The sequence below is a fragment of the Rhea americana genome, unplaced genomic scaffold (genome assembly GCF_003343005.1).
Source record: "Rhea americana isolate MKP2758 unplaced genomic scaffold, rheAme1 scaffold_143, whole genome shotgun sequence".
Taxonomy (NCBI): domain Eukaryota; kingdom Metazoa; phylum Chordata; class Aves; order Rheiformes; family Rheidae; genus Rhea; species Rhea americana.
This window is the reverse complement of record NW_028185517.1, coordinates 2043042-2067920: the sequence shown is the minus strand read 5'-3', so window position 1 is coordinate 2067920 and position 24879 is coordinate 2043042. Positions and strand designations below refer to the sequence as shown.

General features: G+C 36.1%; 1 protein-coding gene across 1 annotated transcript in view; it reads left to right on the top strand.

The window, feature by feature from the left end:
- The window catches only part of CLSTN1 (calsyntenin 1), a 59765-nt gene extending 34973 nt beyond the window's left edge, over nt 1-24792 (top strand). Inside the window, exons 4-20 of the mRNA XM_085298907.1 lie at nt 1200-1229; nt 2709-2904; nt 5261-5469; nt 6384-6533; nt 6639-6824; nt 7981-8229; nt 9952-10073; nt 11622-11784; nt 14031-14081; nt 15838-15995; nt 16666-16814; nt 17335-17561; nt 17988-18158; nt 18776-18921; nt 20460-20595; nt 21291-21475; nt 22192-24792. Coding sequence (XP_085155033.1) covers nt 1200-1229; nt 2709-2904; nt 5261-5469; nt 6384-6533; nt 6639-6824; nt 7981-8229; nt 9952-10073; nt 11622-11784; nt 14031-14081; nt 15838-15995; nt 16666-16814; nt 17335-17561; nt 17988-18158; nt 18776-18921; nt 20460-20595; nt 21291-21475; nt 22192-22383 — 2720 coding nt within the window. The 3' untranslated portion in view covers nt 22384-24792. The remainder of the gene's footprint in view (nt 1-1199; nt 1230-2708; nt 2905-5260; nt 5470-6383; nt 6534-6638; nt 6825-7980; nt 8230-9951; nt 10074-11621; nt 11785-14030; nt 14082-15837; nt 15996-16665; nt 16815-17334; nt 17562-17987; nt 18159-18775; nt 18922-20459; nt 20596-21290; nt 21476-22191) is intronic.
- The last annotated feature ends 87 nt before the right edge of the window (nt 24793-24879 follow it).

The following is a 24879-nucleotide window of genomic DNA, read 5'->3' as shown; positions in this document are numbered from 1 at the left end:
TGGTAATTGGGGAAAAAAATAACTGATAAGTGATATGTAAAAGGTGGTAGTTTGAGATTTTAACGATGTTGTAACTTAATGACTAAAGACAGCCAACCATGTTCTTCACCCCCTAGGAAATAATATAATTTCCAGAGGGGTAAAGAACAAGGTTGACTGTCTTTCCATTAAAATGGAGAAAGCTTTCCAAGTGCTTCAACAAAGACATCAGCTACCATTTAAAACCCTGTTGTTTATGAGATCTCCTCATGAGGGTGGAAGATATGATCCAGGACACTGAGAAGGCCTGTACTCTTTAGGAGACACTGAAGAGGGCACAACAGGCTACCAGAGGGCATCTACAATAGTAGCAGATGACTGTATTGGGGTACCTGAATCTCTGTGTCCAGCATTCTGATCTTTCAGCAGCAGAGTAGAAGATGTAAGAAGTTTTTTTATTTAATCTGGAAAAGAAATAATGCTGCTAGGAAAATATACAGCCTTTCCTCCCTGCCCCCCATTTAAGATAAAGCGTTAATGTTCGTTAGGATTGTAATTTAACATGTATATTTTTAATTATGGATTATGACAATACTGTCAAGTGAAGTTTGATATAGAATTTAAGTTTTGCAAATGCTAGGTGCATATATTCACTGGTCTATATGCAACATAGACCAGTAAAATTTTATTTGTAAATAGAAAAATCCAATCACTGTTTCAAAAWTTTTTTTTTCTGTACCTCAGAAGGGGAATATGTAGTTTCTTAATTTTAGAAACGTGGTTCTGCTGTGAACCACAGTAAAAGGTAAAAATTTGTTTAACATGTTCCTTAAATGGGGAGACCAGTAGATATAAGTTCTTGTGAAAATTCTGTTCTGTGGATAGTTTTTCAACGGCATGGAAGTTCAAAAATATCTTCTGATTTAGCACTTGTTATACAGTATTTTATCAAAAAAAAAAAGTTTTTTTGTTAAATTTAAAGATTTGAATACTGTACTTCAAAAGTCTACAAATGACAACCTGGAGATAAAAGGTTAAATCAGATTTAAAATAACTGAAAGTCTAGGATTATAACAGTTACAGTAATTCACCACCAGAATTTTTAAATACAATTTATCCAAAGCTTTTCTGTGTAATGTCTGCATCTTTGCCTTTTCCTTATTTGCTCCCTTTCAGCCTTTCCTGTAATACTGACTTGGGTTTATCTTTTCTCCCTTTAGAGAGTTTTGAGGTGACAGTCACCAAAGAAGGTGATAAAGGGTTCTTTCTATCCCTTTTATGAATATTAACCCACTAACTTTGGTTATGAAATGGGGAATCAGCACTTAAACAGAAGATCCTGTCATGTTCTTTTGTCCCATTTATTCTACCTGTTTTTTTCTATTTTAAAATATATTGATAAAAATTTTTATGTAACCAAACCCTTGGTTAGAAATATCTGTAAATCAGACATCCATTTGAACCATTTGGGATTGTTTTATATTGCATGGACACTATAAGTAGTTTTGGGGGAAAACTAGCATTTTCTGATGCTTTCACTGATAGCTTACTTCTTTGGGACATCTTAAGTTTTTATGTATGCTTTATAAAGTAAARTAATATTAACTGCCAAAGCATTATAGCACCTTCCCTGCAGTATGCTTGCTTGAGTATGTACTTGAGTATGTTGTTATACTTGGGTACATTATTATATTGAGTACATTGTTGATCTTAAAATCTGAATCATATGTATTTTTAAATAGCCCTAGACTATATTTACAGTAGGAGCACATTTTTGGTATGATACCATTGTAGTTATAGTAGCAAAAGAACATTCTATACTAGTATAAGAAAATCACCTTCAAAAAAAAAAGAACAACTTATACAGGTAAAAACACAGTGTAGCTGATCAAACAGAGTTCATTGCATGGTGTTTGTTAGCACAGCTAGGTCAGCAGAGGCTCACTGCTCATTACAGGCTGACAGATTGAGCTACCTATGCCAGCAAGGTGTTTTGTAGTCCAGTCTTGGCCTTAGATGCATTTTAAAATGATGTTCTAGAGACTCCTCATTCAGGTTTGTTAGAATGAAGCATTTGAATAGAAATGAAAGCCTAATAAATCATTCCATATGAGAGCTTCCTTGACTAATATTTTTGGACTGCATTATTAGATAGTTGTTGAAATGGATGCCTGAGAAGTTGGTATTTCTACCATTCTCATTCAGTAGTTTATTTTGATTCCCTAATTTTAGCCAGGTACATTGCACAGGAAGACTTTGTTCTTTGATCTGTTGACAGAATTTCTGTAATTATGGTGCTGAACCTTTACTTGAAGCTTTTTCATCTCTTGACTTGTAACTGTGCATTTTAACCTTTTGCTCTGGTCAAAATAAACAAGCTGCCCAGCTATTCCCAGTAGCTTGGCATAGAAGATACTACCAGTGGCCTTGGCTGTATGCTCTCATATAAGATCTACTCTTACCCTAGAGTTATCTCAAGTACTCCTGTGAAATGCCTGTCTACATTTCTCTTTCTATTTTATATTCCTGCATGAATGGATGCAAAGTAAACAAGTTGCTTGGAAGGCAGATGTATGCTTCTTTTTACTAAAGTTCCCAGAATTTGCCCATTTTAAAGCACAATRCTCTTGCTTTGTCCACAGACCCTCACAAACCCTTGGCTGCAAAATATTTAAAAAAATATGTAGTGGTTTTGACCAGTTCTAACCTCTGTTACTTTGAATCTCTAGGTGAGATTTGTGGATTTAAAATTCATGGGCAAAATATCCCCTTTGAAGCAGTGGTAGTGGATAAATCCACTGGTGAGGGAATAATACGCTCTAAAGAAAAGCTTGACTGTGAACTGCAGAAGGACTACACATTCACCATACAGGCCTATGACTGTGGAAAAGGACCAGATGGAGCAAATGCAAAAAAATCCCACAAGTAAGTAAATCTGTGGTTGGCTGTGGGGAAGTTTGGTTTCAAGTGGTCTCTTGCACATGGCAATTTATAGTCTGCAGATGTAGAGTGAATGTAAACCAAGTGTTAGTACTGAAAGGCTTTCATATAAAATAAATAGCAGCAAAATGGAAATGAGCTGTTGTGATATGTCTTTAATTACATTCTAGATGTTACTGCTTTATCCCTTGTTTTCTCTGAATTTACATTAGAAAATGTAATAGTGTGAAATAGAGGCAGAAAATCTACTGAGGTAGTTTAAATCTGGTGYGAATTGCTAAAAATTTTGCTTGGTAAAACGTTTCAGAATTCAGTTTCTAAAACCAACTCAAGAAGTCATTGTATTAAGCTTGACAAAATGGAAAAGCTTATTCCTGGGCAACCTCACCAAAAAAAGCAAGATCAGTAGCATAGGATTCCTCCCTGCCTAGATTAAAGGACGGGAACAAAGCAATCTTTAGCTGATCTATGTCAAAAGGAAAAACCACAATGTTTTTCTAGAAAACTCATTTGAGAAATAACTGTGTAACACCCTGGCAAAAACATCTGCAGTGCATGTGGAAGGTTACCGGTTGTGCTAAGCAAAGGAGGATATAAGAAAGACTGCTAGTGGCAGTCATCTTGATGACTAATACAAACTTGTTACTCTATTAGCTGTATGCCTGAAAAGGGCAGCAGAGATGTATTTCCTTAGGGGATACACTGCTGGAAAATAGGTAGGCCCATAAACCTGCTGTATTCAGTTTGACTTTTGAAGAAAGAATTCAAAGAGAAGGATAGCAACAAGCATCTTGTTGAGTTGGCCAGAATTATATTCTTCAGCTTGATTTCATACAGTTCCTTCTCTACACTTTAGAACTTAACTACGTCTTTTCTATGCATTGTAGGTTAATTGACATACAAACTTTCTTCTGATGGATCCAGTAGCAAACATATCAGTATGAAATGCTGTTGCTTCCAAATACTGTAAGGTAGATAGAAGGTAACACAAATGGAATTGGCAGTGTTTGTAAGAAAAAGGCAGCTTTGAGACCTCTTCAGTAGTGTTCAGAAACACCTTGTTGCAGTCACCTGACCAAAGTGCATGAATCTTAAAGTCTTAAATTATCTAGTGCACAGTTGGCCAATCTTTGGTCCTTCTGAGCTATCCAAGTATGGCTTCCATGATAGCATTGCATCATACGCAGGTTTAAACTGAAGTATGTTAGGGTAATCCAAATTTGTGGCTATGTAATGGACCAAGACAGCAGCAGTTCATGGAACCAACATTACAGTGTTGCTCTGGGACCCAGCACCCTTCCCTACAACTCTTTTCACACAGCAAAATGCTAGGATTTCAAGAGCTGCACCTATAAAACACCTTTGAAATTTCCATGCCCCATGGCTGGCTGTTTTATGTATCTTGTGGCTTTTAGCCATCTTGGCATATAGTTCCTTAAGTCAGGAATATGAAYTCTAGCACAGAAAATCTTTTTCACGGCATTTATTGGACATCTAGGATAAAATAAAACCTTGAAGATTTTTTTGATTGAAGCATTAGAATCTTTGCCTTTATGGAAAAACTGCAGTGATTGAATATTTTATTAGTTTGCATTCAAAATGCTTTTCATTATTCACCTTTTCTTTTTCGTCAGTGACAGAATCTGCTTATTTACCTATCCTGTGTATACCATAAATCTGTGACAAGTACAAAAGGAAGGAATTCAAGACCTAATCTGTTTATGGTTATTTAGTTTGCTATATAATGTTTTAAAGTGCACCTTCTGCTTCTGTGATTGTTCTATTTAGATCCTTTGATCTCTCATCCAAGGAATAAGCCAGTTTTGAGTGACTTAACTCAATATGTTATTGCCAAAAGAAAGCTAATAAAATGCATTTGACTGAGCTCTCTGTCTAAAACTAGTCTTCACTATCATTCCTGTTCACATGAAATTTAACATTGAGTGTTTATATCAAATAATCTGATTGCAGAAAAGAATTGAAGGGACTGTACTTTTATAACAGAGCTAAAGGCCTATTTTGTCACAGATGTATTTTGTTGCATTTCTGTAAAATGGCAATAATTTAACAGTTACAATACTAAGTTTTAAGTTTTAGTTGCAAGTAAACAGCAACAGTAAACAATAACCAGGAACTTTATGGAATTATATAGTAACATATTGGGACACTGCTTTCCTAGTTAAGTTAATTGAGAACGTTGGTTGTRTTAGTGGCTACTTCCTTCAGGGAGCTTAAATTCTGAATAGCTTCATCTATAAAAGAGTGAGCTTTTTTTCAAATTCTTTGCCTGAATGGGTGTTCTGCAATATAAAGAAAACTCACTTTTCTGTCTTTCTTCCAGAGCAACAGTACATATTCAGGTAAATGATGTTAATGAGTATGCTCCTGTATTCAAAGAGAAGTCCTACAAGGCAACAGTTATTGAAGGGAAAAGGTATGACAGCATCCTGAAAGTGGAAGCAGTGGATGCAGATTGTTCACCTCAGTTCAGCCAGATCTGCACCTATGAAATTGTAACTCCAGATGTTCCTTTCGCTATTGATAAAGACGGTAAGACTAGGGTGAGAAATGCAGTGTGAAACACTACTGCCTTAAGAACAGTATTTCAAACTGGTCAGCATAAAACCAAAATAACCTATTTTAATCCTTTTCTACAGTATGGTTGAATGGACTTGTTCTTTTTAGCAGTTTGAATTTATAGTGAAAAATAACTTGTTTTTCAATGCCAAYACTCTGTGCTATCTAGTAATGTAAGGAGTAGGTTGTTTGCTGCATGTTCTTAGTTTCTTATAAAATGCTTTTCAAAATAAAAATGATACTTGTGTTATGTTCTAAATCAGCTCTTACAATTTTTCTTCTTTTTTATATATATTGGGATTGGTCTTGCTAATTAGCTTTCAAAAATGGGATTTCATATGTGTGCTTTTCATATTTGAGATGCTCATAYGTGGCTCTGGAAATTACACCGTTATGGATATTGGATCTGAAGTGCAGTGCTTTGTATAAGTCATTTCCTTTCAGCCTCTGATTTTTGGACCTTTCAAAATCTACAGACTACTTTTAGGGGTCCAAGGAAGCTGATTGATTAAAGCAAGACAGTTTTTAATGGCCTTTACTTTGATTCAGGGAAGTGGGGGTCCATGCTGCCAATGGAYCCTCAGCACATGTTAAACGAATTATTTGCTACTTGTCACCTATGAACAATTTCATTTAAGTAACATAGCACACTATTTATGGACTGATAGAAATACACCTACTGTTCCGTGTATTTGTGCTAATCTTCTGGATTTACAAAATTTGTAAGGATCTTGCTTTGATGCCTAGCATCAAATAACAAAGGGCTAATTCAAGTCGGTGTGAAAGTGCCTCTATGAAATACTTGTATGATACCTCTGCATTTAATGCAGCAGTCAGCTTGAGAAATAAACAGATATTCACTGATAATTATCACTGTATTTTTTCAGGTTATATAAAAAACACAGAAAAGTTAAACTATGGCAAAGAGCATCAGTATAAACTCACAGTAACAGCATATGACTGTGGGAAGAAGAGAGCTGCTGAGGATGTGTTGGTTAAAATTAGCATTAAGCCTACATGCAAGCCTGGCTGGCAAGGTTAGTTTGATCTATTTCCTAACTACTTTTAGTAATTGCCAATTCCTTACTTAAATTAAACACAAGAGATTTTTAATGTTTTTATTTCTTTGGATAAATATGCAGGTTGGAGCAAAAGAATAGAATATGAGCCTGGTACTGGTTCTCTAGCTCTATTCCCCAGTATGCATTTAGAGACTTGTGATGAGCCAATAACCTCCATTCAAGCAACAGTTGAACTAGAAACCAACCATATTGGCAAAGGCTGTGACAGAGACACCTACTCTGAGAAGTCCATTCACAGACTCTGTGGTAAGAATGCTTTGTTAGAATAAACTGGTCTCTCTTATTTATCTTTTGTAAAATATTGCATTACAATGCAAATCAGCGGATGGTCATTTTTTTTATTTGCATGCTATTTTCCCCAACTTTTTGCCTTGTAGACAATAAAAACATGAAACCAGCTGAAGGTGATGTTTTAAAGTAGTTTTCAAATGCAATGAAGAATCTTCTTCCTCTGTCTCTCTACGAGCTTAAATAGAGTAATAAATTCTCTGACTTGAAATTTGTGTTCAAGAACTGAAAGCATGTTACATATGCAGAAGAGCATAGCTTCTCTGTTTTTCCATAGGCATGATTGATAAAAAGGATGCCGTAGAAGAACCCCATGGTGGAAAAATTAGATGAGAAATTCAAGAAAATATGGTTCAGAGAAAACATTGCATAGATATATTTAAGCTGTATCTGCCCTGGGAATAAATATCATCTTGGTATCCATTTATTTTGAAGTTAAAGGGCTTGTGAAAAGTTTATGAATGGTAAAATGGAGGAGCTGAGATAACAGGCCAAATTATCTCTGGTGTATAATATCTTCAATTTCAATTGAAGTTAGTGGGAAGTATGACTTCTGTGCACCCCTAGAAACCCAGGGAGATCCCAAGCTATTCCAATAGTTATGTCACTTTGATGCTGATATTTCAGGCTTGAAGGAGGGGAAAGCAGCAAGCTGAGCTCCTGCTGAGAGTATCATTTCTCCTGGCAATGATATCGTCGTAGTGATCTGGGAGAGAATATTTAGTTTCTGAGTGAGTGTCTTACACAGCTTCAGCTGGATGGATATGGGCCTTACGACTAGTATGGGCCTGAGACAAGTGCCTTTAATATAATGGTTTCTGAGATGAAGACAAAAACAAAGCTCTACATCTGTAAAGGTAGTAAGCAAAACATTTTTAATTAGGTTTGTTACCTGCCAAGCAGTTAAATTTATGGAAGACATCATCATCTTAGATGTGTCTAGTGTTAATGCCAGCATATTCAAAAGTACAATTACTTGATGCACAGTAGTAGGGCATAATCTTAGCAGTTAGTACAGAAAAATGAACATTCAGACAAATAAATAGTTTGATTTGAAAGAAGCTGTAATTTTTTAGTTTCTGTCTCTTTTTTCATTTGAGTGTTTTTATTGTAGGTGCTTCTTCTGGCACAGCTGAACTACTTCCCCCTCCAAGTAGTGCTGCTAACTGGACAATAGGACTTCCTACAGATAATGGTCATGACAGTGACCAAGTCTTTGAATTTAATGGTACACAAGCTGTGAAGATTCCCGATGGTGTTGTCACAGTCAATCTGAAAGAGCCCTTCATGATTTCAGTATGGATGAGACATGGGCCTGGAACCAAAGAGAAAGAGACAATTCTCTGCAATTCAGACAAGACAGGTTTGTCATTCTATTTGTCATTACTTATATTTATAAGTAATCATCAATTTGAAGAGTCTAATTTTTGAGGTCTCTCTCTCTCTCTCNTTTTTTTTTTGCTATATACTCTGGCAGCATATAGGTTTTTCTTGGATGCGAAAGGAAGTGGAGTGCCAAAGTCACTTTTTATTGTGTTTACCTTTGGAGACATGCCCTTTGATTGTTTAGCTTCAGTTTAGGTTAGGCAGACATATTGTTTGTTTTAACTCTATTTCAATATACATAATGCGTTTCTTTTCATTGTGGTAGATTATTTATTCTGATAATGCAGTCCGTTTTGTGCAACTCAAAGGACAATGTTATTCTTGATACTACCTAAAGTCATTATGATACATGCATCAGGTTTAATGATAGTGTTCGCTACTAGATCTTTTTTTTCCCTAGGAGGAAATAATTTCTCTCTCTCCAGTGGTGAAATTTTTCTCATTCTGTGAATGGTTTCAGTCTGTGTGGATGCCGCAGACAGTCATTTTGAAGATGATGTTGATTAAAAAAATAAAAAAGGAAATCTGATTACCCTGTTTCCGTAATTACTGTCTAATGAGGTAGAATTTTTATCTTTGTCTGGACCAGTAGCTTTGCTCCAAGTATTAGAAAGAAATTTTGGCTAAAACACAGCTAGGTTTTTCAAATGAAACCAGGCTGAATACAGATGAAACACAGTAGCCCTCATCGTTAACTTAATTAGATTTGATTAAAAAAATAAGAAAAGCTTAATAGTATCTGTAATAGTGTAAAGACATTTCTTTGAAGAGGAGAAAGCTGGCTATCATTTTTTCATGCGTTAATTCTCAGAAGAGGAACAAGATTTCACCTTTCTTCCCTACCTTCGACCATTCCTATTACTCAAAACCCAAAACTTTGGATTCAAGTGAATTGGAGGAAAAAAGGCAAATTTAAATACAATTATTCCTGGTTTAAAGTATTTTAATTTCTAGTGCTATAAATATCATTGGCCTTTGTTGGATAATATATCAATGAAATACTGAAGCACTAGAAGTAGTTTTTTGAGGGGAGCTGATTGTGAATATATGGGACGGGAGGAACAAGGTTAGATTTAATGCTGTTACTCTGAAAGATTAATGTGTTTTTTTCACTTTTTTTTTCCCTTCCTTTCTTGACTTACCTATGCCATGGTATGGATGAAGAAGTCTGAATGTCTCTTTCTTATTTTTACTTCAGCATCTCAGCTTTGTGTTTATTTTAAATGTTAGGTTCTTTAGAGCTAGGGTTACCCAGTTTAATACTACAGAATCATGTCCACCTGCTATCATTTATATATGTTCTAAAACAGTAATTAAATGAGTTACAAGTCCRCTCATTCATAACAAAAGATCCTTTCTGTCTGCAAACAGAGTTCCTTTTCTTTCTCTCCTGCTGATAGATTCCTATTTCTGAGTCTTAAGTCCTAGTCCTGGGTTCAGATTGGATTTGGAAACAGAGATATGTCTATTGATTGTGCTGTTACCAATATTATTCCTTGGCTGTTCAAGAACATCTGTTCTACCTACTTCTATGAATGTTTCCCATTCCTCTTAACATACTTGATCTGCTTCTGTATTTGTTTCTTCCTGTTAACTACTTGTGGATTTACATACAGAATTTCACAACATGAAGAAGTGTATTTTGTGGAGTTTTAAAGTTTTACAGAAAAGAATAATATGAATTAAAATTCTTGTGCAGATATGAACCGGCACCACTACGCTCTCTACGTACACAACTGCCGACTTGTTTTCCTCTTTCGCCAAGATCCTTCGGAGGRAAAAACATACAAGCCTGCTGAATTTCATTGGAAACTAAACCAAGTAAGTTTGGAGAAACAGTTGCTAGGATGTCAGAATGCAGTAAGGACCACTGAAGCCTGAACTGCCTGATGATATACCTATTAATAAATATTTTTGCATCTCTAAACTTCTGGTACTGTGTTTTATAGAACAGAGCATTGTTTATTTTTTTTGTTATCAAATGTCAGAGATATATTCAGTTATCTCTATTAATCTTTAATTGAACTTACTCCTTCAGTTGCCTTCAAACCCAATGGGATACTTACGGAGTAAAGACCTTGTAATTGTCTTGAAGGATGGAAAATATGGATTTAGGCATGAAAATAAAGTGGCAGTCTTTAGATGTAATGTCTGTTATCTTCACTAAATACAATATAAGGTAGTGCATATGGAAAAATGAAAGTATTCCATTTTGTTTATAGCAGTTAGTACTTGTGAGCATATGACTTATTTGAGTATAGGATAACAGAAAAACTTTTAAATCCTTCTTCACATTGAAATAAAATTTGTGGCATTTTGTACCTTGTCAGGTGTAGCCGCAGATACTGTAAATAGTGGTGAGTCAGTTTGATTAATTAGACATTTACTCCACAAGAATAGAGTAATAGGCCTCTGAGGGATGCAGGTACTTTCTGCTCTCTATTTAAGAGAATTTTGAAGCAGGCATAGAGAAGAACTGTCTGTCTGTATTCTCTCAGTTCATTTGTTTTTCATTATTTTAGTTTATGAAAGAAAAGGCTATAAAAGCTAATACTTACTTTGGTCTTACTCAGATATGCAAAACTCAGTTATTTCTATGAATTCATGACATTTATGATCATGAAGAATGAGATAGAATGGACTAAATATTTTGTGTTTTCCCAGACCACTGGATCTGAGTGACAAAATAACCATGCATAGCTGTCACTTATAAAAGGTTCTTTTAGTTGCTTCAAATTACTATTACAGGTCTGTTTACCAATTATTTAAGCAATGAGTAACATACTAATGTAACTACCTGTATTCTGCTGGTTTTTGTACAAAGCAATGTATACTGTTTTGATGGTAAAATTCCCATGTACGTACATATGGAAAGATCATTGCTTTTCAAAAACTAATCAGCTTGCACTGTAACTAATTTTGTCATGGAGCGCCTTGTTATATTGAAAATGGCCATGTTTTGCTCTAAACAGTTTCTCTCAGCAAAGATGGATCATTTCTCAAATAGTGTTGCATAATAATAGTATTTCCAAATGTGATCTGTGGTTGCAGACATGTATTTTCTGATTTATATATATACTGTTATTATTTAGATCTTATAAAGGTAAAGGAACAGAAATACATGTAGCTTCCTTTATTGGCAATAGAAGAAAAGAAACAATTTATGGTCTTTAAAAGGATAAACATGTTCAACAGTTGCTTTGCTTCTTTCAGATGTGTTCCATATGTGTGAAACAAAACATTTATATAAGTTTATAGTTTGTATATATGTGTGCATGTATATATACACAGCATATGTGTCAGATATGTTTATTTGATTGCAAATTTTTAAACAATTAAAATAGAACTTTAAAAACTTTCTTTATTCAGGTGTGTGACAAAGAGTGGCATCATTATGTGCTCAATGTTGAATTTCCAACAGTAACGCTTTATGTAGATGGTGTTTCCTATGATCCTTTCCCAGTGACTGAAGATTACCCACTTCATCCTTCAAAGATAGAAACTCAGCTAGTAGTTGGAGCGTGCTGGCAAGGTAAATATTTACAATTTTACGACTTCTAATTCTTTTTTTTTAATGAGAAAGCTTAGAAGTACATAGCTTAGAAGTAGCTATACTTCTAAGTATAGCTAATCTTTTTAGTGCAAATAACTTGTTAAATTGTTTGCATGTTATTTCTGCTCCTGGCTAATATCACATATTTCTTCTCTTAGTCATTTTTTTTCTTGAGTGTTTTTTTGCTTATTGGTCACAGGTGTGTACGAAATACCAAACTACTCACCAAGCAACATTCCATCAAAGTGATTTTTGTGATAAGCATGGGACTATAGACAGCTTATTTTTAATAACAGTTGTAAGAGTACATCTTATGCTTTAGGTTACTGTATAGAACATTAATTTCAAGTAGGTTGAAAAGGATATTTTAGGAAAAGTGTTCTCATAAATGGAAGCATGACCAACAGAGAATTCAGCTAAGCAAAAATGATGCTGTTTCTTGGATATTTTACCATTTGTGCTTATAAAAATAAACATAGAAAGCATCTACATTAATATATGCAGACTATAGCTTAACATACAGTTTTATGCAAGCTGTAAAAGCTGTTTGTACTCTCTAATACTAGTGAAGACAGCTCTGTAAAGCTTGAGAAAATGGAGAAGGATGCATCAGAACAGGGAGCATTACCAAGGAGCTCAGTAACGAAGCTGTTACATCATGGTCATAAACTGGAATGTTTTGCTCACTGGTTAAATTACATCTTAATTTAAAACTAAATTACTGTAAATAGCTGATCATTTTGGTCAGAGAAAGAACAGTGTTAAATCACTCATGTTTCATTATTGTTCAGAATATAGATGATAGTTGCAGTCTGGAATAATACATAGAAGTAGCTTGTGAATGAATGATAAATGAAAAGCTTTGCAGTAATTTCATGAAATTAGCAGTTTTTTATAGTGTCTCTTTTTTCTTTGAGATTTAAGGTTTTGAAATGTGAATGAATGTCAAATTATCAAAATATCCTCTTTCCCCAAATTACTGTTTTGTAATTAGTTCACTACCTTTCAGTATTAATGTTATTTCAGTGCTAAATTCATTCTGTTGTTGCTTCCTTTAAATTACTTATTTTCTCTGTAATTGGTCTCTTATTCTGTATATRACTTTGAAGCTATCTGTTCTAGCTCAAAAATAACCTATTGTGGCTGGTTTTCAAGGAAGTGCAGCTTGGAAACTATATTCTAGCTAGGTGTATCGATTGTGTTATGGCTTCTATATGTGCTGTGTCCTAACCAAAGCATATCCGTCTAGTTTGTGAATTCCTGTGCTTCCTTCGTCATGCACAGTAATTCCTTACAGTGAGGGTCATTGGCACCATAATATAATTCTTAAATTTCTTCTTATGTGAATTTTCCTTTTAATAACAGCACTGAGATAGGGATATTAAATTTCTGGAATAACAAGAACTTTAGGCTTTAGCTTTCAAGAAATTCCACTGGCAGCATGACTTTTTTGTTATTAGTTTAGAGAATTAGAACACACGAAAAAGTATCTGTATGTCAGGGGTGAAGTTAGTGCTTAAGGACATTGTCTTTGTCCTACCAAGATTTTTTTTAAATAAATTGGGCTGCCCTAAGATATATATGCAGTTCATTCCTAGGCATGGAGAAGTGTTATGCTTCTGAAAAAGTGTCTTTTTAATATTTCTTTAAAAAAGATTAGAAGATGTTGTTTTTTTCTTTGGAAACTTCCATTTGATACATTGACTGCTTTACTGTATATGGTACCGTTAATTTGAAAGGAAATCTGTGTCACTGATGGCACCTTTTGATAAATTTTTAATACCTTTTGGTGATCTACTGATATAGGTTGTATCATACCTTAATTTACACTTTAGTAGTTGAAGAGGAGATAATATTAGTTGGAAGAAGAGATAATAAAATATGCCAGTTGATAGATAATCTCACTACTAACTGTGGTTTATGTGAGATTAGGTATCTGTAAATATTATCCAGTGTGACTGTTTTTACTGCAGCTTGCATAGAGGGCTCCTCAGGATTGTCTCGTCGTGAATGTTATGTCCTTGTAACAACACAGTAGCGTTTCTTCCCTGATTTGCAGCTATTAGTGTTTTGAAGAGCTCATAATCCTTGAGAAGCTGGGTGGAGACTTTTTTGGAGGAAATATTGCTATGTATATTTTTTCTGTGATGTAAGAGAAAATTTGCCAATTCTTAACTACTTAGTCCCTTCCCTATTGCCCTTTTCTTTGTCTTGCTTTTCTACAGAGTATACGGGAAATGAAAATGACAATGAAACTGTGCCTGAGACCCCTGCAGGTTGCTGGAGTTTTATCCCTACTGTTTTTTATTTCATTTTTAAGCCAAAACATTGCTTCATCTCACACATAGCATGAAATGCAGGCATTGCATTTGGGCCATTGACCTTCACATAATCTGCTCCTGGGCTTGTTTCTTCATTGTGCTTTTATTTCCAGTGCTTCACCAGCTGATTATTTTCTGTTCCACTCAAAATGCACATCCATGTACAAATTTACAACCATTGTGATTGCAGTGAAGTGGTGTAAAATAGGTTGGTAACGCAAAATACTAGCTACAGTTTCTTAGATACAGTTTTTATTGAAACATAAATGCACTTTGTCCTACATATAGGTGTATGCGTATCATGGAATTATTGAAGAGGTTGTGAGGGACCTCTGGAAGTCAGGTAGTCCAGCTCCGCAAAGCAAGACCAATTTTAAAGTATGATTAGTTTGCTCAGATGTAACTCAGATACAGACCTGCAATTTACAGCGGTTACTAACTTGATCAGAAGCTGGTATAAAATTCTAATTACAGTGGATGGGTATAAAACCTTTGACTCCAGGTATTCCAGGTTGGTTGGTGCTATAGAGTTTCATTTTTCTAGACAGTTTTAGTGATGATTCGGTGAATTTTGTGGCTTAAACTGAGACGTTTTGAAATACTGTATATTTCTCAAGCAATACATTTAGGGTATGTATTCTTTCTGTAAAGTTTAAGATTTCCTAAAATGTTCTAGAAATAATTAAGAAGAGATTATAGCTATAGATCATGTTCCAAGCTGACAAAGATATAACACAATCCAGGGGCTAGAAGTTGGAGCTGTACAAATCTAAGCTGCAAATTGTATGATTTTTAACAGGATAATTAACTACTGAAAACTTTTATTAAGTTATAAAGGCCATTCCTTAGAATCACTTAAACACGCTTAGACATATTTCTAAGAATTTGTTGACTTAAGAAGTGATGAATTTGAACTACGAATTTCTGGGTAGTGTTCTGTGGCTCACGTTAATTTAGACAGGTGGACTAGGTGATCATCATGATTCCATCATTAAAATCTGAAGAAGGCTTCATATGCATATTGGTTTGGGATTCATCCTACCTAACTCAGAGGTCTTAAAAATGAGTGATCTAAATTTGAACTAATCACTTCAGTTAGTCCAGAGAAATAGATACTTTCAGAGGAGAGGAATTAACCTCTCTTATCTTAGACATCCCTTTTGGGATGAGCTAAATCACCTTGTGAGGTTTATTTCTCTTCTTTGAGTCTAGAGAACCAGAAATAACTGGTTTAGATTTAGATAACTAAAATCTAGAGGACTGAAACTGTCTTATATCCTGATAGACATTGCTGATCTTACAGAGAACTGACAAGCAGGTAGGAGATGTTACTCTCAACATGAGGTTACATAGATCATCTCATTGGTTCTATCTTCCATTTCTTAAGAACACCACCTCGCTGTATGGGCAAAAGAAATACTTGTTATGGAAACATTAGCCCCAGTTACACAGTTCAGGATGGCCACACATCTGTGTTTTGAAGGCCATATGCATGGTGAACTGCTTAATTCTTTCTTTTTGCTTGAACGTTATCACAAGGTTAACACTCAGAATGGATAAAAACTAACTTGCATGTGTATACATTGTGGCACCAGAAGAGGTATTTAGTTTCTGTTTGTGTTGTTCTTTTGTTGTTCTTTTTTTTTAAGTAAAAAATACAAGAAATAGTGAAGACCTTTAAAAGACTTTTTCCCTCCTCCCTTTATTGAAGGTGGTGAACTCCACATGGCCCAGTTTTTCCGAGGCAATCTGGCAGGCTTGATGATTCGTTCTGGTAAATTAGAAAACAAGAAAGTGATAGATTGYCTGTATACTTGCAAAGAGGGACTGGATTTACAGATTGCTGATGGTGTTGGCAAAGGCATGAAGGTAAAATTACATTTGAATAAAAGAAAACATGTATACTGCTTTCCTAGTAATAGATACAAGTTTGGCTGTTAGAGCTAGAAAGGGTTTTCCAGATAAAAATAAGATAATCTGTTCTGATATTTTATATAAAAATTCCATTAAAATTAGCAAGTCTTCTGTGTATAGATAAGGTCTTAGTGGACTTTGAGGGTCAAAATTACTTCATTATCTTTAAGTCTTAAAGAGAAATCTTGATATTTCAAAGCCTTCCTGTTTTACTAGCTGTGCAGTGTTGTCTAATAAAAGGTAGAGTTTCTTAACAAGCAGCTTAATGACTTGACTGGCACATCTCTTTTAATAGCAAAGTTGTATGAAGAAAGCCAATTTTCTCTTACATATTAGTTGTCTTTCTTTCATATTAGTATAATCTGCACATCAGCATTGTGATAAGCACCTAGATTTTTTTTTTCGTGAAGAATGAAATACTAAGTATATTTGACTAGAGTAGGGATGTGAGCAGGGAAGTTAAACTGTGAATTATCAGGCCAGTAAATGGTGGCCTCATTACTTTTAATACTGATGTGGTTATCTTAGCACTCACCAGGCTAAGCAGTGCTGAATGTCTAGTTTTAATTAGCCAGTCATGTTACTACTTGGATATTCTTTTTCTCTCTCTCCTCTATTGTTTCAGATCCATATGAACCCTAGTCAATCAACGCTGACCTTAGAGGGAGATGATATTGACAGAGTTGATAAGGCCATGCAACACATTTCCTATTTGAATTCTCGCCAATTCCCAACACCTGGGATCCGGAGGCTTAAAATCACCAGTGTTGTCAAGTATGTCCTAATCCTGAAATACATGTCTCTGTWTGCTGATAGTTTATCTCAGCTGTGATGCACAGAAGGGTCTTGCTGTGACTGATGGCTATGGCTAGTATTTTCTACATCAGTGGTYTGTTTTCTTCCTGAAATGTAACGAGAAATGCCTAAGATAGGGAACTGATTATTGCAAGGGTTTACTTTGAGGCCATCCCCAGGATCGCAGCCTTTATTGCAGGTATTGTGTGTGGCTGGTAGTCATAGCATAGAAAATGGGGCAAAATGTTAACTGTGAGTAACAAATACTTCTAATGTTATTCCCTTAGCGGGGAATTCTTACCTATATTTCCAATCTGTTGATGAATTTATCTTGGGTCTCAGATAGAGTGTTTTTTTTTTTATATATATATATATAAACCAATTAAATCATTGAGATTCTTCATGTTTTAATTATGTAATAGCAACTTTACTCTGTGTAATTGTGCCTCCCCTTCGAATAACCTCTTTGACTGTGCAAAACTGCCTCTGTATCTTACAGATGTTTCAATGAGGAGGCATGCATCTCCATTCCTTCTGTGGAGGGGTATGTAATGGTCTTGCAACCAGAGGAACCAAAAATCAGTCTCAGTGGCATCAACCATTTTGCTCGCTCTGCTTCTGAGTTTGAAAGTTCTGAGGGTGTTTCCCTCTTCCCAGAGCTTCGCATAATAAGTACCATTACACGGGAGGTAGAGCCAGAAGGAGATGGAGATGAGGATCCTACAGGTAAAATCCTTTCTGGATAAGATTGTTGCCTACCCTTACCCCTTTCAAAGATCACTTTGGAGGATCTTCCTTCTGCTACGAAACAGGGATTTCTCTGTTAATGCAGAATCTAGTAGGATGACAGAAGGTGTATCTCCTGTGAGAAAGGGTTGGTACTCTTCTGGGCCTACAGAAATTTTCCTAGAAGTAGTAGTAAGCTTTGGCTGTTATCTTAAGGTAAATGTCCCTTTGTTGTTTTTGTTTTTTTTTTTCTTTTTCCTTATCATCGTTATTTTTTGAGTATTTGATCTCTTTACTTCAGGCTCAGATCTCAGTATGTGTTCCAAGAGGAGGAGTTGTGTTTGCATGTGAAGTTTTATAGTTCCTGGGCTCTTGCCTATTTCACATTTGTTTCTGCTTATCTCTGATTTTTTCTCTACTTCTTAGTACAAGAGTCTTTGGTATCTGAAGAGATTATGCATAACTTGGATACGTGTGAGGTAACAGTGCTAGGAGATGAACTAAATCAGGAACAAGAAAGCCTGGAGGTTGATATGACACGATTACAGCAGAAAGGCATTGAGATGAGTAGTTCCAACCTTGGTATGATCATCACAGGTAAGTGTAACTACTGCTGATCTTGTCATAGGAAGGGGCTGAAACTAGTAAAAATGGAACTGCCTGCTTGATAGATGTTTTCTAACACCTTATCACAGATGTTTCTTTTTTGACTAGAATTTCAGACTAAGAGGTGTTTACACTCTTTTGTGGAAAACTATGATTCTAGAAAATACGCTGTTCTAGAACTTCCTCTGTGTTCTCCTCTCATGCCACAAATTGCAGGTTACAATTGGACTACAGAAACAAAGTACATTATGCCCCCAGAAGAGACTTGTTTCTTGCACGGATAATGCCCTGGAGCATGCATCATTCTTTTTTTGTTATGCATTTATAATATATATTTGCTATGTGTTCAAAATAAAGTATCCCAAGATTCCTTTAAATACTAATTTTAAGTAGGTCTAGGATTTTAACACAAGGTTAAAACACAGAATTTCAGTGAAGCTGCATGTATGTGCATGTGTAGCTTAGCAATATTTAGATTTTCAGTTATCAGGGAAAGAAATATCAGCCAAGAAAACTTGGGAAAAGAAAGGCAGTAATGTTTTGAAGCATGCAACGCCTCACTAGTCTTCTGCGAAGTAACTGTTTTACTTGTTTCTTTCCCTCTGCAGGAGTTGATACTATGGCCAGTTATGAGGAGGTTTTGCATTTGATACGCTATAGAAACTGGCACACTGTTTCTCTCTTTGACAGAAAGTTCAAATTAGTCTGTTCTGAACTTAATGGGCGCTATGTCAGCAATGAATTTAAAGTGGAGGTATGTGAGCTCATCTGATCGCTTTGAGAGTTATTAGAGTCTAGGTGACAGTATAGAAGGAAGGTGTTGCCTCAGCACATTGATAATTTACATTTTTATCCTATAAATATTGGTGAATTTCTGCATCTTAAGTTGTATATAATATTTTAGTATGTTCTTAATGCTACATTTCAGTTTTAAATAAAATGACCTAAACAGAGATGAGACTGTTTTGTTTTGTAGCAGAAATGATACGGTTAATCGAGGTGTATGTGTGTGGGGAAAGGTTGAATTTGAAAAGCAGCAAATAAATTTAGCAAAAAAATAGAGAATGGACTACTAGGAGTGTTATTACATTGACCAAAGACTTGAGCAAACTTCATATACGACTTCTAGGATTCTGTAAGTGAACTTGCTGGACCTTTTATTATTTTGCTTATGTGGTGCTTAAAACAATGACACTAAATGCTAGAAAGAAAGGTATGATATAAACTAGAAGTTTAGTGTGGGATGTGAGAGAGTGTATCCTGCAGTAGACTACAGGATGCACTTGTACCAAAGATATGAAAGTACTGCAGGAGATAACATAAAGGGAGGGGATAAAGAGATAACATAACGTACAATTTCAGCTGCTGGGACATGAAGTTATATTTTGAAAGGAATTGTGCATCTCTGTATCTTTTAGCTATGAGCTTGAATTTCTACATTATGAAGCTGATCAAGAAGATGTCAGTAAAGTTAATAATTGTATTTGTCACCACTAGTTGGGTATGGTGGCCTGGGAAAGTTAGGGAGCCTCTTGTACTGCAGAACAGAAGTTTGTTTTTCAGTTTTTATTTTATTAAGTGATGTGGTTTGTTTCCTGAGGAAATTCTGTGTGCCTGAGTCAGGGTCTTGCCAAACTATTGAACCGCAATTGCTTTCCTTGTTCTGTACTAAACTTGCTCTCTTCCTGTTGTGCAGCTGGTCAGGTATATACCACAGCAGGGGTATATTTAGCTCTACTTGTTTGGCAAGGAAACATGAGATGTGCTGTGTGAATGATGAGCTTGTAGATGTGCCTAAGAATCTGCTATGCTAATGCATAATTTTTTCTCAGCCCCTTAGCCCTCTATCTTTAATTTGAATTTTCTCACTGTTTTTAGCTGACAATATACAGCAGAATAATAAAAGATGGAAATGAAGAAAGAATAATTAATATGCCATGTATCTTTCTGTATATTGTTATTGCAGAATCAAAATGGCTTGATACCAAATTTGATAATGAACTGGCTTTATCCTTTTATCCTGAAATACTGATGTTTGCACACAGACTTGCCAGATTAACTAAAACAGTTTTGAGGAGTGCAGTTAACTGCAGTACTTAGAGGGTTATGTGACAAGAAGCTACACCACATGAGGAGCTACTAGATTGTTGAAATAAGGAATTAGGGCCCCTGAGACAACTATTGCTATTTTGAGAGAGAACTGGATACTTATTCTGGGAAATAGGTCTTCTCTGTCTCTTTGGAGGTAGGCTGGTGTATTTCTGGATTTCAATATTTTCCTCTTGCTCTTAGGTGAATGTTATCCACACAGCTAACCCAGTAGAACATGCTAATCACATAGCCGCACAACCACAGTTTGTTCATCCAGTGCATCATACGTTTGTTGATCTCTCTGGTCACAACTTAGCTAACCCTCATCCATTTTCAGGTAAGAATTCTCAGTTCCTAAAGTTCAGCTGTTTTTTTGCTTATGTTAAATTTTCACAGAGGCTTCTTGCTGCAGAGAGGTTTTTTTTTCCCCAGAGGCTAAAGCTGTGTGTTAGACTAATCTAAGCAGCCACTCAGTCCTATTCTGCTGTTGCCCAAACAAGGAAGAGCAGATGACTAGAGATCTATGAAATAGCTTCTCCTGCCAACAGGAAAGATCTCTCTCCAATGTGTACTTGGGATAATGAGAGGTATACTGCTCTCAGAGGGAACTCTTAAGACCTAGATAAAGGACTGTGAGGAACTGGGACAGTATTTTTTGTGAATGGCATTAAGAAAGAACYGCAGTGTTACTCCCTTCATGAATTGTGGTAGCTACCCTTTCTATTTTAGGATACAAATTTGGCATGAGTGTAGGATGCGAGGGAGAAAAATAGACGTTTTAGATAGATATTACATACTAGAACCTGCTTTCAACATGGTGTCAGTCTTTCAGTTTGATTCTGTATAGGAACTAAATTTTAGTTGTTGTTCAGTGACCTTATACGTTCTGCTGTTTTTGTTTACCTACCTCTAGTACTTGTATAATGCCATTTCCCTCTTGCAGGTAATGGGAGTGAAGGGTTAGTTATTAGCAATATGTAAGAGTTACTTACCAGTATAATCTAAGAAATTCCTTTATTTTTCTTCTTGCAGTTGTTCCAAGTACAGCCACTGTTGTAATTGTCGTTTGTGTCAGTTTCCTGGTTTTTATGATTATTCTGGGAGTGTTCCGAATCCGAGCTGCACATCAGAGAACAATGCGTGACCAGGATACTGGGAAGGAAAATGAGATGGACTGGGATGACTCTGCCTTGACTATCACTGTGAACCCTATGGAGGTAAGGCTGGTGTTTCAGCACTTCCCAACACGTGCCCTCTTCCGTAAGTAATGGGTGTGACTGTCAGAGAGGGGAGTAGAGCAAAAACAACCACAGAATGCAGAGTACAGATACAGATGCTTTGAGTTTTCAGTAAATGCCCCTTAGTGACAAATCCCAAGAGGAGTTATGTCTGGGGTCTTGCATGGGTTGTAGCTTTGTGATATCTAATTGGTCAAGAAGCACTTGAATCTAAATCAGGTTTTAGGGGTCAGTGTCTAACACTAGTGTTTAGTATGTCGCATAGTACCTTAACCTCAATCAGCTTTTTTTTCCAAAGTTGGAAAAATATAATTTTGAATAACTGTGTTATGATGTTTCCTTCTGCTATGGTTGATGTACAAATTTTTAGAAAATTAGGAACTAGTAAGACATGCAACCTTAATGTTCTTTGTGTGCTCTCACTGGAGGATCTTTTTCAATATTCTTTGAAGTACTGGGTAACATTTAAGATTTTGTTTGTTTAGAGCAACAGGATTGGTAGCAATGTTACAAAAGCAGAGAACTATTTCAAGAGAGCCACTTCTTTTTATAGTTCCCTAGTTAGTGCTGAGCATCTAGAAACAGTAAGGAGTCTAACAGCTTTTTCTCAGTATTGTACCTTGTGTCCAAATTCAAAAGAAAAAAAGAATAATTTAGGCCAGTATGGTATCAACAGCTAATTTCTGTCTTAACAGACTTATGAAGATCAACACAGCAGTGAGGAAGAGGAGGAGGAGGAGGAGGAAGAAAGTGAAGATGGAGAAGAAGATGATATCACTAGTGCAGAGTCTGAAAGCAGTGAGGAAGAGGAAGGAGAGCAAGAGGACCAACAGAATGTCAATAGACAGCAACAGCTGGAATGGGATGACTCTACCCTCAGTTATTGATTCTAGCTGTTCCCTTTGTCTTTATGTTTCTGCTCTAGAAGACTCCACTGTAATCCACTCCATTGTTCCCAAGGATTCATGGTGTACAAAAAAAAAGAAAAAAAAAAGAAAAAAAAAGTAATTCTGGCCAGTAGAGTCAACCAACACACATCCCAGTGTTTGTGTTGTATTGGCTAGTTCCTGATGCTGTTTCTAGAATTGTAGTTAGCACCTCTTTTCCCTCAGCCATGCCTCAGTGACTGGATTTTTTTAATGCTATGTGAGGAACCACCTTGCACTTTTTTCTTCATGTCATCTCAGCTAAGTGACTCTACAGATCTGTAGCCATTGCACATAAATTTCTGAACTCTTTTTTTGCTCAGTGAAACAACTTTGGCTTTGTTCCTTTTACTCTTTCTGAAAGATGCAAAGATTGCTTGTTGACAAAGGGTCAAGTTGCTCATTTCAGCTTGATGATTTTTTTTTATTTTTTTCCCAAATTAGTGCATGTGTAAAGTGGCAGAATGAGGTTAATATGTAGAAGATTAACTGACTTTTTAATATTTTGTAAATATATTGGAATTATGTAATTACATCATTGTGGTAGTGAAAACAGGGATTGGGGTTTAAAACTTTAAAACATGCTAAAGTAAAAAAATCATGAAGCATGAAATAATACAAGTCTCATACTACTGCAGCAGGAGCACGGGCACAGTTATCTAGTGTAGGTGTTTCAGTAATGGTGTCATTGGCCTTGACTGCCATGTTCACTCATGCCCTGCTCCATTTTTTCCCCCCTCCTTTATTTTTGCAGAGGGGACAGACAAGCTTGTGATAAACTGTAAAGGCTTTTAGGAATCTCTGCAGAGGTTCAGCTGCCCTCCCTAATACAGCTTGTTTTGGTTTAGGGGTTTTATTTTCCAGTTAAATTTTGGTATAAGGACTTTTAAGTTATTGGGAAAAAAACACTACTTGGATGTTGGGCAAATGAGTCTGCTGTTGCTGTGGGGTGTTGCCACAGCTCCTGTTAATTACAATGACAGTGATGATCTGTTCATGTTGCTGGCAGGGCAGATTATTCAGTTGATTGTTACACTGGTAACTGAAGCTGGAAAGCCTGAGACCTGTGTACCTGCGCACCTTGGCTACCAGTCTCCATAGATAGGTATTCTATTTTATTGGTGTTTCGATTTTTCTAATTTGGGAGTGGGAGGGCTAGGGACATAGCTTGTATCATTCCTGTTGAACACACTTCCACTCATTCCCTGTAGCTCCTTGTACAGTAACTTGGACTGTTGGTGTATTAAGCCTTTGTTTACACTTAGTTATTGTGTTTTCCTGCTGGTGAAACTACAGCATAAACTATCCAACCAGAAAACTTTGGGATTCTTGTTAATATTATTCCACGTTACAGCTGATTCTGGTTGTTCCTGATCAGCAGTTCTAACTTGGACTTGCGAAGGACTGTTTTTAAAGAAGCGGTAGAGAGGTACAAAAAGTAAGTAAGTTATGACCCCTTGGTGGAGAGTGCTGGATTTTCCGTAAGGCGGGGCTTGTTCATTTAACTTCGTTTGGTCTCGTGCAGAGCCTTGAATATCTGCTTGTTTTTTACATTTGGAGGTGGATTAAAGATTAACTTGTTTTACGTGCAACAGGAAACTAGGGCTTGTTCACTGCTCAGCACGGTAAGCAAAGTTCCAGTGTTTGATCTCGTGCGTAGTCTGCCGCTGTTCGAGGTGCCCAGGACACGTCTCATAGCAGGCTAATTGCTGACAGTACACATGACGGGAAATACTGCACTGGGTAAACCTGCTAAAGAAGCAATAAGCAAGCCAAATGGTGGGAAAAGAGAGGGTCGTAATTCAAAGAAAGAGATAAAAGGTGAAATTGATCCAAGTGTTTCTCAAGTTTTTATTTGATTTTTCACAGCAGACCTATTCTTACCTAGTGCACATCTTGACTCCTGATGTGTGTAATGGGATTGAGCGGTGGGTTTTATCTGGGGTAAAACTTGACTCTGTGGCGTGCCTTTTACTATAACAGATGGATCTGGAAGCAGGGGAGAAACCCACACAACTCTAGCTTACTCTATTTTTTTTTTAATGTAAAATTTTAGATTTCTAAAATGGGGAAATGGTTTTGACTACTTCTGTGGTAATATAACTGCTAGTTTTAAGTAAACTGGGGAACTTTTAACTTATGTCTGACAGTTGTCCTGTGTTAATGTGTAGAAAACTTATCCTTCCATATACTGTCACTGTAGCTGCTGTATTTTAGACAAAAACTGATCATGACTTAATGGTAATACTGAAAGGTTGTAAATGTCCTGATGCAGTTTGTAGCCACTGTGGGTATAACTTTTCAGATGTGTATATTGGTAACAGGTCGGTTTGGAAAGTCTATAAGCTACAATAAATTTCTGGTTCTAAAGGCTCTTTGTATTTATTTCTCATTGAGTGGAACAGAGTTGAATCAAGTTGCACCTACTGGGTGCTAGTTTCTCTCTACTGGTGGCAG